General features: G+C 39.0%; 1 protein-coding gene across 1 annotated transcript in view; it reads left to right on the top strand.

Moving 5' to 3' along the window:
- The window catches only part of GALNT2 (polypeptide N-acetylgalactosaminyltransferase 2), an 88,659-nt gene that overhangs the window by 45,234 nt on the left and 30,423 nt on the right, over positions 1-13,002 (top strand). Inside the window, exons 2-3 of the mRNA XM_088534893.1 lie at positions 2,529-2,619; positions 7,245-7,398. Of these exons, the coding sequence (XP_088391019.1) occupies positions 2,529-2,619; positions 7,245-7,398 (245 nt within the window). The remainder of the gene's footprint in view (positions 1-2,528; positions 2,620-7,244; positions 7,399-13,002) is intronic.

Raw genomic sequence — 13,002 nt, 5'->3', positions numbered from 1 at the left:
GCAGTGCAATTAGAGCTGGGTAACTAATGTGAATGAGCATTTTAATTTTCCATGGGCCAAGAGATCAACAGTGATTGACTTGCAAGGCCCATTTGAATGCCTGATAAATTTGATAAGTAGGCCTGCGTCACTCCTTATCAAGTGAACTTCTTTTGAGTAGCAAAGGTATTTAGATAAAGTAAATGTAACTGGAAGAATTTTGATTTTGTTATGTCTAAAATATTACTATGATGTTTAAAGTGAGGCTTGGACTGTGCAGGGACAGGAGATGCAGTGTTGCTCCTGCCTGTCAGAAGGAATCAGGCCCTGACACAATCTGCAGGGCCGACCTGTGCCGAGTCCCTGTGATGCTGCCGTGTAGCTGGGTTGCTGCTCCTGTATGTCTTGGTGCCCCAGAAAGTAACAGCACAGGTGGGGGCAACAAATGTGGTGTTGTAGTGATGCTTCCCATGCATCTAGTGCTTGTTTAGTGTCTCTACTACTTGGCCTACAGTCGCCTCTGTTTCTTCAAGGAACAGAAGATAGTTGTGCTAAATAGCTTCTTATACAGCAATTGGTATTTTTAGATGACAGCCTGAAGCTGTCAAGTTTTTCTAGTGTTCCATTTAAATCTTTAGAAAGTTTAATTTCCCCTAAGCTTTAGCTTTCACACCTCAATGCAATTATTCTCAAAAGTTAACTCCTTTTCTTGTATTGCTTATAGTACTTTTTAATTTGCTACTCACTACATCTCTCTCACATGCTTACCTGCTACTTAAAGGGCTTCTTCCAAACACTTCTGGCTCGTTTTGGTCTTGCCCTAAGCTCAGCTTTTTTGTTTGAAGGAATTCTGTGCCAGTGTGAGCACCAAGATCTTCTCCCAAGAAGGTCGCTCCTCAAATGCGGGCAATTTTGTAAGGTTGTGTTAGAAGCTGGAATTTGCTTTCACTGAAAGTGCAAGCTGCAAAAGCAACTGTCTCCCGTGATGATAACATGGGAATGTCATTTAGCCATCTGGTTCGTTTATGTGTTGCACCAAATTAACACGCTGAAGCAATTTACAGTTAGGGAAGTAAAGAAAGGAGTTTGTCTGGTATATTTAGCTCTAGAGTCTGTGTGTGCTTCCTATTGTGCAAAAGTTGGCTCGTAAGGGCATAGATTACCAGGACCGCCCCCCTCTTCCTGTCCTCTCCAAAGGCCATCACATGTGTGCATGTATTTTCCAAGCACTTGCTTTGAGGTTAATCTCCCTGCCTCCCCCCTTGCCTGTCTGCCAGGGAGATCTGGGAGGCAAGTGGGCCCTCCAATAATCAGCAAATTTCAGTGTTCCTACCCCTACCTTGGCCCTCAGACTTGCCTTGGAGTTTCTGCGGATGGTGCTCAAGTCACTTCCCTGAGTTCTCAAATTCATACCCATTCAAAATGGTGTTCAGCTAATATAGCTGAACCGAATTTTTGCCTTCAGTGATCTGACAATTTCTTTTGCTATGTTTAATGTGAAAGAACATGGAAAGTAATTGGGCTTAAGAGCACATGCTCCTCAGCTGACAGGATTAAGGGACAGGTGGGATCCTCTTGCAAAGACTTAACAGGGGGAGGGACTGAAGCCTGAGGAGGCCCTTGTTCTTTTGCTCAACTTCAGGAAAAAAACCCCTGCCAGGCTCCTCTGGTTTGTCTAATGAGTGCTTTGCATTGACTGCTCAGCGCACATACTTTTCTTTTAAAATCATCCCAGTAATTTGGGACAGTGAAGAGATTGGAGGAATTTTGCGAAACTTGACATTCTTTGTTTATTGGCAGAACTTTCTTCCTGTTACAGCAGCACTTGCACAGCGCACAAACCCACACGAGTGACTTTGCTCTTGAAAGGAAAGTGGGAATTACAAATTCAAGAACAAAGGGAATTTGGAGGGAAGGAAGGAGGGGGAAGACTTACCACCCCCCATTCCTCTCAAAGCGGTTGTTATCAATAATGTTGGAGTGAGAGATCAATAGTTGCCTCTGAAAATGAGACAAAACTCACCGAAATGAACGTGTGAAAATAATAACATCCAGATATTTTGGAAGGTTTTTCTATTCAGAAAACTGTCCCTTAGTATACAGCAGAAAACCTGTCTTCTCTCTCTTTTTTTTTTAATTTTTATTTTTTTATTTTTTTCAGATAACTTTCATACGTGGGCCATTTTTCACAGGCTTTCTTGAGGCTTTGTTTCAACTTTGCTGTTTTGCATATTTGAGCATTACTGATCAAAAACTTTTATTCTATTTATTCTTTTTCTTGAGAAATGGATAGAGTTTTTTTTTTTCCCCCTAATAAAAATTGCTACATAATTTAAATGCAGAAACCTGCTAAATTTCTATTTCTTATGCTTTCAAATAGTGGAGGAAATCAGTTGACCTTTCCTAAGTTTTTCTTAAAATTAAAAGTTAGCTCTCTTGGGCCACTTCATGTGCTTAAAATCTAAAAGCATAGTTATTTCCATTTGCTTTGAAAGCATAAAATTGAACCAATTAAGGAGATTATTTTAAAGACTATGTACTTTTTTCAGGAGGACCCAAATGATATCGACCCAAAAAGGAAAGATGTGCGTGGCAGCAATGGGGAGGACAAAGCACAAAATGTGGAGACGCTACCTCCAGGTATTGCAGTACTATTTCTTTTCAAAAATTCATAGCCATAAAACATAACCACTTGAAAGACTCATAGCCATAAAACCTAGTAATTGTTCTGATGCTAACCTTTTTTGTGGTTTGGAAGTGACAGGATTACTTTAGGAAATGTGTACCCCTAATACTTTACAGCTTCAGTTTCCTTAGATCTCACCTACTTTACCGTTTTTTTTGACTTAAAGATATTCAGAAGCTTTTTCTTTACTAGTATGTTTGTAGCTGTTGTCCTGCAATAGATACAAGGTCTGTTTTGCTCCATGGATGATGCTGGCATGCAGCACACTTCATCTGGGAGTAAGAAGTTTCATCAGGCTGTGAAGATGATGTGGAAGTTTTTTTCAGAGAGTGTGCAGATGGTGTACCTTCATTTTTGATCTCAAACTTGCTGTTTGTCATACACAGGCAAATAAACAGAGCATTTTTTTTTCTTTTGAATGAAATGGAAACGTGTCTTGAGAATGAGGTAGGAAAACTAAATGTTGCGGAGCTTTCATCTCATAAGACTTGCCTTCATAAAACTTGTTTTACTACTAAAAGCTGCATGTCAGTGAGATTTAATGTATAGTCGGAACTGTCACTCCAAAGAATGTAAAAAAGTAAAATGGGCTTGACTATTTTACACTGTATCTAGAAAGTAAGGTTACTGCACAAAGAAGGGAACTTCTGTACAGATGGCTTCAACATGCTTTATTCTTCTACCATTAATGCTAATGCTTGGCTTACAAATTTGTGTCTTAGCCAAGCATGTGGAGAAGTATGAGGTCTTAAGGGAAGAACTAACCATGGTAAAGTCCCCTTTAAGCAGCTCTGCGCTTTCCTCCCTAATAAACTGTTAGATAAGATTTTCATTTCTCACTCTTCAATTCCCGATAAAACATGAGCTGTTGGAATTTATAACTCTTTTTCCTTTAGCCCTTGACCTATCATATCTTCTCCGTCTGGAGAGGGGGAAGAGGAGTATGTTTGTGCAGGTGATGTTTTTGGCAACGTTTATACTTTGTGGATGGCTTTGCAAGAAGAAAAGAGTTCGGGTCCTCTAAACAGATTTATGGCAGATTTTTTTTTTCTTTAATGGGAGCCTCTAGAAATATACTTAATATTTCCCTTGTTACTAAGATTACAGGTTAGCTAATCTCACATCTTCTAAATATTATTCCTATTTAAACTTTGTTAACATTTAGGTGTTTCGGGCCAAATCCTGTATGCTTCTTCTAAATACTGGAACTCTAGTACTAGAGGAGATAGGAAGGTCATAGGTGGAAACAGTGGAAATCAGACACTGGGAGCCAGAAATAATATCATGTAGATTTTCTGGGCTTTTTTGTTTTGTATGTTAACCAGTCATTTTTATGACTTGATTTAGTAAGTAGGAGAATTTGTCATATTACTGCATAGTAGTATGGGCCTGTAATCAAATGTCAGAGGCTACATGGACAGGATTATGCACTCTTAAATTACTACTTTAAGGAATTTCAGGTTGTATTTGAATTCTCATGGCAGTGAAATTGAGTTCATATTTCTGCAGGCACTTTACGTATCACTTCAAAGCATAGTTACTAAGCTTTTGTCCCTTTGGTTTAAAATCCTTCTTGCTTTTCTGTTGAGGTTAGAGGACCTGTGCTTTAGGTTTCAGCTTCTTACGCAGTGTAATATCTTCAGAACTCCTAGAATGTGAGGAACTGTATATTCATCCTTTATCTTTAAAATTATGTTGTATAAAGATTAACTACAGCTTTATTTTAACCATCCGTATACCAGACTATATATCCTCTGTCATTTCACCTTTAATATGTGACAAAGGTCAGTTTCTTGTTTTGTGCACATAGCAGTGTGTGCTTTTGTAGTTACAAGGAAAGGCCCCGAGTCCTCTGTATAACTAAGGAGAATAATGTAGAGACAATTCTTTTTATATCATTTATTTCAAGATTGCATGCACTTTAATTGTTTTAACATTTATGATCCTACTCCGAATATGATCAATGGTGTACTCATGACTCATGAGTCATTCTTACCAAACTCTTGCTGAATGAAGCAGCAATGAACTATGTCTTTTAAACTTGTTAACCTCCTTGAAACCTTCAAAAATAATAGTGAGACTGACAAGTTATGTCTAATTTTTTGCATAAGTATATATTCCTGCTTCAGCTTGGGTTTCTGATGTTGATTTTTCCATTTTACTTAGTATCAGCCAGGAAGTCTGTCTCCTCAAGGAAAACAGTTCAAATCCCTTTGTCACACAAATGAAAATATGAATTTCAACAGTTATTCAGCCCCCAGTTATGCTTTAGAATCTCTTACTGCCTGTACGTAGGTAGGTTCAGTGATTCTTTGGCTACTTTTGATTCTGCTGGCAAGCCCTGCAGTCCATCTAGTGGCATAAGATGCAGTCACTTGAACTGGAAGTTACATAATTAACTTCCATCTTTATTTTTGGACCAGAAAAGCAGTGACATGACATTCTGTACTTTTGAAAATAGTCAATGTAAGTTGTAGATTGAGGCACTATTATAATTTGGGAATAGAAGTAGTAACTAGCAGGTAGTAACAAAAGAGGCTGTAAGAAAATGTTGGGGAACACAAGGTTATGTGAGGCAGATATTCTTGTGATCTACATTTGTCTCTTCTGGTTCCCTGAATCAAGCCACTCTGCATTTGAATAGCTTGGTTGCACTGAGGGTGAGTGTTTTTGTCAACAATTCTGTCTAGGCTATTCCTAGTGTGGTAGCTGGCTCAAGTTTAAACTTGTCTTCAAACAATAGGTTCATGAAAATAGTCAAAAGGCTAATGAAAACTCTCCTGCCAATCTAGGAGCTATCGACAGCTAGAGTTTGAAAATCTGTTTTTCTCTATTTTCTTGGAGGTTCTCCTTATGGCTGCTTCAAGTGGCTAATATGTTCTGCAGTCTTTATTTAACTGTCATTCTGGCTTCTGTGTATATGTTTCTGAACTTCTTTAGGAAGGTAATTGTGTAGCAGTAGCTATGCAGTCTAAATTGGTTGAATAGTTGTTAAACCAGTAATCCAAAAACACAGGTGCTTTTCTGCTACTTTGCAGCTGCAAATTGGATGCAGGAGGTTGCTTGAAGAAAAGGAAAAATAATAATAATAAAAAGCATCTTTCAGATTTTATCTTCTACTGCTCTCTGAATTGTAAGCAGTTTGCATTGTGGGTCCAAGTTGCTCTTTAAGGATAGCTCCTCAGACAATTCTGAGATTGTGGAGAATTTCAAATCAGCTTAGTAATATCCTGACCAGTAGAGAGCAGGCAATGCAGTCTATTTGGTTAAGGGAAGTATTCTCAATACTCGAATCCCCTGGCAGAAATTAACGCACGAGGACTGGGATGTTGCTCATGGGTGCCGATAGCGAAGGAACAAAGGCGAGCATGAAATGTCTGAGCATCCTGTAATTCTCACCAATTTATTTTATAATTGTATTCCTTCTGTGCATATCAGCAACATATACCTAAAGTATAGTGTTTGACTAAAAGATTAGCTCAGGAGTGACGACTCTACAGTCTGCCACTCGATGAATTTAAAGTACTTTGAAATTTTGTGTTGGTTAGGAAGACAGTAAATGTAAACTCCTCTGCATTCCATAATAAACAGTATCTCCAAAGACAGCTTTAGCTTTATACCTGTTGTTCTTTTCTTATGCCAACAATGTTCTGTGTTCACCAAAAAAGTGGTTGCAGTAGATTGTTATGCCTACCCATGTTAAATGTCTGTAGCAGAATTCGAGCTCTAATTTTGAATTATGGTAGATATACATTTGCTGTAGCTATGTAGGATTGGCTGTCACTAGGTGATAATGTAAGTGCTAATTTAGAGGAAAGAACTGATAATTTTAAGACACTTGCTAAGTATCATACTTCTGTTTGTATAGCCAAAAGATGGTGAGTGTTCAGAAGTTTTGTTCCTGGAAGATGGATGTTAATTTTTCTTTCAAGGTTAAGCATATCAATTAAAGTGTTACTACTGGTTGCATAATAACATGCAGTGAATGTAAGGGAGGTTGCAGGATGTCACATGATTCATATTGGGGAGCTACTGCTCAGTCTGTGTAAAGTAACGTGTGTGGGGTGTGTGTGTGTGTGTTTTCCTCTTTTTTTCTAGAATAATGTCTTGTACTTTTTAAAAACCTATTCCTCAAATAGGTTAGGTTAAATTATAAATAGCTGTATTTTACTTCTGTTATGAGACAGGATCTAAACTGAACCTTCAAGAAATAAATGTCTTGGGTAAAACTGTAGCTGGATAATCTGTAGCCTTCATGTATGTGTGTGTAGAGGGTTTTTAAATAGAAGTTGTGGTAGTTGAAATTAAAAAAATGTAGCTGAGCTGAGGTATGATTTGGTTGATCATACTTGAATAAGTAGAGATCTAGAAAACGGTTCAATTTTACATTAGTTCATAAAGTGTTCTAGAGCAAATCAATTTGTAGGAGTGAATCTGTTATGCTCTTCAGTGTTGAGGCTTAAGTACTTCCTTACAAAACCAATACCAAGTGATTTCAATATGGTTAATTTGAATTGCTGAATTCTGACATTTAATTTGCACACATTAAATTTGGTATTTTCCATTTTTTCTATTCTAGGAAAAGTTCGATGGCAAGATTTTGATCAAGACGCTTATGTTAGCGCTACCATGGTGCGATCTGGTCAGGATCCTTATGCCCGAAATAAATTCAATCAAGTAGAAAGCGACAAATTGCAAATGGACCGAAACATTCCTGACACTAGGCATGATCAGTAAGTGCCAAGCTGAGCCCTCTTCGACCTCCATTAAACTTTTTGAACTTCGGATTCTGAGTAGCATTTTTTTCTTTTCTAAAGCAAGAACTCTTCAACTATCCACATGACAGGAGCAGTGAACTGCAGTGTGATTCTCAAACAGTGGGGTAAAAAACCACTAAATTATGTTGAGATGCTTCTGTTTCTATGACTTCCGTTGTCTTGTATTCTATATCCACACTGGTGCTGAGTTAGGCAGTATCTATTCCTGTTTATCTGCTGGTTTTTCTTGGTTTCTACAGTTGTTACTGAGGTTTTGTTATAGCTACCCTCTGATTGACACCTCGGGCAGTACAACTCTGGTTAGTATCCCTACAGTAAAGCTGTCAAGAGGCAATGAGTACAACCTGAAATACAGGGAAATCCACTTATGCAAAATAAAAAGGTTTTTTTGTGTGTGTAGAGAGAATGCAAAAATTCATGGGCTACCTCCTGTAGCTGCTGTGTTTAAGCACAGCGTTTGGAGCAGCTGATCTCCAAGGTCTCTTCCCACCTCTGCTATTCTGCCATTCTGCTTTTCCAAGTGTGTGAAGTCTCAGCTCCCAGATCTGAAGGAGTCCATTTATGCAGACCTGAAAAAACATGAGATGGATTTAAGCTTCAAACATTGAAAGCTTCTAATTGAACAAATTCAGAAAACACTGTGCTTCATAGCAAGAAAAAAATATTTTTTTAGAGACTTGTTTGTTTGTTTGTTTGTTTTTTTAAAAAAAAAGTTTAAATGACTTACACTAGTCTTTTTTTAAGCAGAATTTGACTAGCATTAAAACATTCGTTGCTCATTCTGACATCAGCAATTACTTAAAGGAAATTAGTTTGAACTTAACTGTAGTTTTTAAAGACATTGGTGTCCACAGTCTGAAAGCACAGAACTAAGCTGGAAACACAGTTAATTTGTCTCAAGGTTATTGTGGTCAGGATCAAGGTCCTTTCACAGCTTCAGAGGCAGGAGTTACCTGGAGAAGATGCCCGAGGGAGATAAGGATGGTGCTTTTTGCCCTTCCCTGTAAAGCTCTCTAATTGGGAATGGCATAGCAAAGGAGACTTGTATAAAAATTCAGACACTCAACGTGTCTTTAAAGCCCTTGTATAATAGCATCTTTTTTGGTTCCTTTGAGCAGGTTGTGTTGTAGATGGAGTAAAGGAAGTCTTACATAACTGAGCCTTAATTGGACTGCAAAGGAAGAAGAATCCAGTGTTTTGTTTTTGGCAGTGAAAAACACTGAAAAGCCTGATGCTGCCTACAGAATACTGAACAGATTAAAAAGGCTTTTGAATTGTCTTCATCACGTACACTGTTTTGCACAATGAAAGGGCCCATTTACTGTTTTTAGCTGAGATACTCCTTTACCACAAGAGCAATGCTCAGCCACCAACCTCTTGTAAATTCTAGGGTTAAAGTATCCTGAATTTTTTTAATCTCCAAATCTGAAAACTTTCTGCATATTTATTAACTTCTGGATGAGTCTATCATAGATAAAGCTTTCCTGTGAGATGAAGTTTGAGAGACAGCGCGTGGTTTGTTTTAACCGTTTCAGCTGTGTTGTGATACACTGACCTGATTGGCATTTTTCACTGAATGGACTTGAGAAAAGAACTCTACAATGAGCAGAGGGGAGTCCTGGAGGAAGGCTACACCTGTGCCGTGCTTATTACTGGGGCTTTGCCATAAAGTAAATTTAAGTGCATCTGTAAATGCTTTCTTAAAAGTTATTGAGGAGGTCATCTTTGCAAGTAGCCTGTGGCACATCCTCTGCCGTGTCACACTTAATTTGGCACTTTGTTCCGGACAAGGACAGTCAAAAGCTGAAAGTTGCATGCGATACTTGAGAGCTACTTAACAGAGCGATAGAGGTTGTTTTCAATTAAATCACTATTTTTTTTTTTGCTTAAGCAGCTCTTGTGAATTGTATGGCGATAAGAAGGCTATTTGCTTTTTAACTGCTAAAATTAAGTAATTATCTTAAAAGGTATTATCCAAACAGTTTAGAAGTAGTTTATCAAGACTGTTTGTTAGTTATACTTACATATTGAAAAATCTATGCACTTCTTTTTAAACTAAATCATTGATATTTTTTGCAGCTGACAAAATTGTATCAGCATGAGGTTAAGACCAAAAGGTTGCAGGTACCTGTTTTACAAGTGCGCCTCGAGATTTTTCTCAACAGGAAAAGAAAGAGAAAAAAACATTTCTCAACATTTTTCTCTTGAATAAACCAAAGGTGTTTAAATAACTGCTTAATTTTATGAACCAGTTCAGTGATTTAAAAAAAAGGGGGAGGTAGGGTAACAACATTTTTTTTCATATTTTAACTAATTTTGATAAACATAGAATCATTATGGTTGGAAAAGACCTTTAAGATGAGTCCAACTGTAAACCCTTTGACAACTTGCCTACTAAACCATGTCCCCAAGTGCCTCATCTACATGTTTCTTGAACACTGCCAGGGATGGTGACTCTACTGCTTCCCTGGGCAGCCTATTTCAATGCTTGACTACTCTTGCCATGTAGAAATTCTTCCTAATGTCTAACCGGAACTTCCCATGGTGCAACTTGAGGCCATTTCCTCTTGTCCTGTCTGTAGTTATTCTGGAGAAAAGATTGACCCCCGCCTCACTACAGCCTCCTTTCAGGTAGTTGTAGAGAGCACTGAGGTCTCCCCAGAGCCTCCTCTTCTCCAGACTGAACAACCCCAGCTCCCTCAGCTGCTCCTCACAAGGTCTGTGCTCAGCCCTTCACCAGCTTCGCTGCCCTTCTTTGGACACGCTCCAGCACCTCCAGGTCTGTCTTGTAGTGAGGGCTGGACACAGTATTTCGAGGTGGGGCCTCACCAGTGGTGGGTACAGGGGTACGGTCACTTCCCTGCTCCTGCTGGCTACACTGACACAAGCCGGGAGGCCCTTGGCCTTCTTGGCCCGTGGGCACGCTGCTGGCTCAGGTTCAGTTGACCAGCACCCTCAGATCCATTTCTGTCATGTAGCTCTCCAACCCCTCTGCCCCAAGCCTGTAGCGCTGCATGGAGTTGCACTGACCTAAGTGCAGGACCAGCACTTGGCCCTGTTGAACCAGTTGGTATCAGCCCATCCATCTAGCCTGTCCAGATCCATCTTCAGAGCCTTCCTACCCTCAAGCAGATCAACTCTTCTTCCCAGCTTGGTGTCACCTGCAAATTTGCTGAGAGTGCCTTCAATCCCCTCATCCAGATAATTCATAAAGATATTGGAGAGGAGTGGCCCCAACACTGACCCCAGGGAACACCACTTGTGACCAGTCACCAACTGGATTTATCTCCATTCACTCCCACTCTCTGGTTCTGGCCATCCAGTCAGTTCTTCACCCAGTGAAGAGTACACCCGCCTAAGCCATGAGCTGCCAGCATCTCTGGGAGAAGGCAGTGGGAGATGGTGTCAAAGGCCTTGGTGAAGTCAAAGTAGACCACGTCCACAGCCTTTCCCTATCCATTAATGTCTAGTTCAGTTCAGGTTCTGCTTTTTGCCAAAATGTATTTTCTGCAAGTAAAACTTAAGATGTAACTTGGGGAAAAAAAAAAGTCTAGCCTTTGTGCCAAAAGTGGTGACACTGTTGCTTTGGTTTGTTTAGTTTTAGTTATAGAATTTCTTATTGTCATAGCAGAATAGGAAGAATACTGCAGTTAAATCAATTTAAAGCAGATATTTTTGAAGAGCTAATTTTTATGTAAGCACATCACCTTTAAAATACACAGTCAAAATATTCTTGAAGTTATACTTTTGCTATTCAGAAGTCTTAAAAATCCTGATTTCTCCATCAGGAATATGCAGTAGCATATCTCCAATTAGATTTTTTTTTTAAAAAAGAAGCTTCATTGCTAGTGTAATTCTACCTTAAGGTGTGCTCTGTCTCTGGTTATCTCTTTGCAGAAGAGAGCACTTCCTTTAACGTACGTGTGTGTGTGTGTGTTTTTTTTTTTTTTTTTTTTTTTTTTCTTCTCCCTCCTCCTAATGCATCACGACTTACTGTCAATGAACTCTGACAAAATTTACTCACTTTCATAACCTTATCTTACTTTAGAATGGACTGGTATAGTGTCTGAATAATTGTTGCAATGCTATAGAATGTGATCTTCCAGGGCCACTTTGGATTATTGAATATGACATTTGACATAAATTTTAATGGACTTTCATTTCAATATTACATATTCACAGTACGCTTCTACAGCTTCTACAATGTGCACAGTTTCATAGTTTCAGATTTTTTATTTAAGGCTGGTACTTAAACTACAATGTTTTTCACAGGTGTCAGGATTTCACAGACAGATGCTCAAGTCTGAGGAGTTCAAACCAAGATGCTTGATCTGTGCAAGTGCTTCATGTGCAAACTAGATGCACAGTAGATTAGGAGCAAAAAAAAAAAAAAGACTTTTCAGTATTAAATGCAGTGGTGTATTATAGTGGTTCAGTTTCTTATAACTATTTAAATGAATTACTCAACGTTTGCAGTAGAAAAGTCTAATCCTTGCTTTCCAGGAATGCATGAAATCTTGTGACTTGTTTCAATATTGGATGCTAGCAGCAAAGTCACTTTGTACACCCACCATTTGAGAAATGAAGCTGAACCTGGCCTTGCTAAACTGAGACAGAGCCATCGCAGGCTTGCCATGGGCTTAGTTTTTCTCAAAGCAAATGAGATCACAGCTGCACAACAATGATTTGTTTCACTGCAAATACTAGTATCCATGTGACGTTGTGAATGTGCGTTGTTGAAAACACCGTGATTCCTTGGGAATGCGGCAAAGGGAAGATGGGCACTGCTGCTCGCTCTTACTGCGCGGAGCAGTAACTCGTGTGGTTGACGATGCACGCCACCGATACCGTTATCGATGTGAAGGGCTTCTGTACAGCCAGGTGACTTGTTTTAAACCAGCCTGAAGTAGGAATGTCAACACTTTTTCATAGCTAGTGTAAGTACTGTGTGCCCTGCTGTTGGTATTACTTGCAGAATTTGCTGTAGGTGTGCACTGAGCTAGCTGGCTTTGTCCACTCTGAAGACTTGCAGGCCTGAGGAGCTCCTGAGAATAATTAAAGGGGATCTGAAGACATGACAGCAATCTTGTGTGTTTGCTACTACATGCATGATCTTTTCCAACCTGTGATGCTTTTAGCATGAGCTTGATGTGCCAGATTTTCTAGTTGTTAGTTCCTGGTACAATGGTAAATAGTGTCCTTCTAGATTTTTGTTCAATGTGCTTAAACAGCTTAATGTTATGTAGTCTTGCTGGAGTTATGTATTCTGGAAACTGGTTCTTTTTACTTATTAAACTCAGACCATGACAGATGGTGAGAAAGGAGTTGACTTCCATTATCATAGTTTGGATGGGCTTGCTTCTGTGTTTTGTTGACTCGGGATTACCACAGCTAGTTTTGTTTTTTCCAATTCTGAATTTTACAATTTTAAGCAGTTTTCTGTTTGTGTGAGAAGTTCTTTCTATGAGCAAGGTCAGAAGGCCCTAATAGCTTTAAAAATGGAAAACATGCCATTTTAAAAGGACTTGGGGCAGCCTGTGAACCCATATTGCTTATTAA

The sequence above is a fragment of the Tinamus guttatus genome, unplaced genomic scaffold (genome assembly GCF_059628265.1).
Source record: "Tinamus guttatus ecotype Peru unplaced genomic scaffold, ASM5962826v1 Tinamus_guttatus_pri_ptg000601l, whole genome shotgun sequence".
NCBI classification, from domain to species: Eukaryota; Metazoa; Chordata; class Aves; order Tinamiformes; family Tinamidae; genus Tinamus; species Tinamus guttatus.
This window is presented reverse-complemented; position numbering and strand designations above follow the sequence as displayed.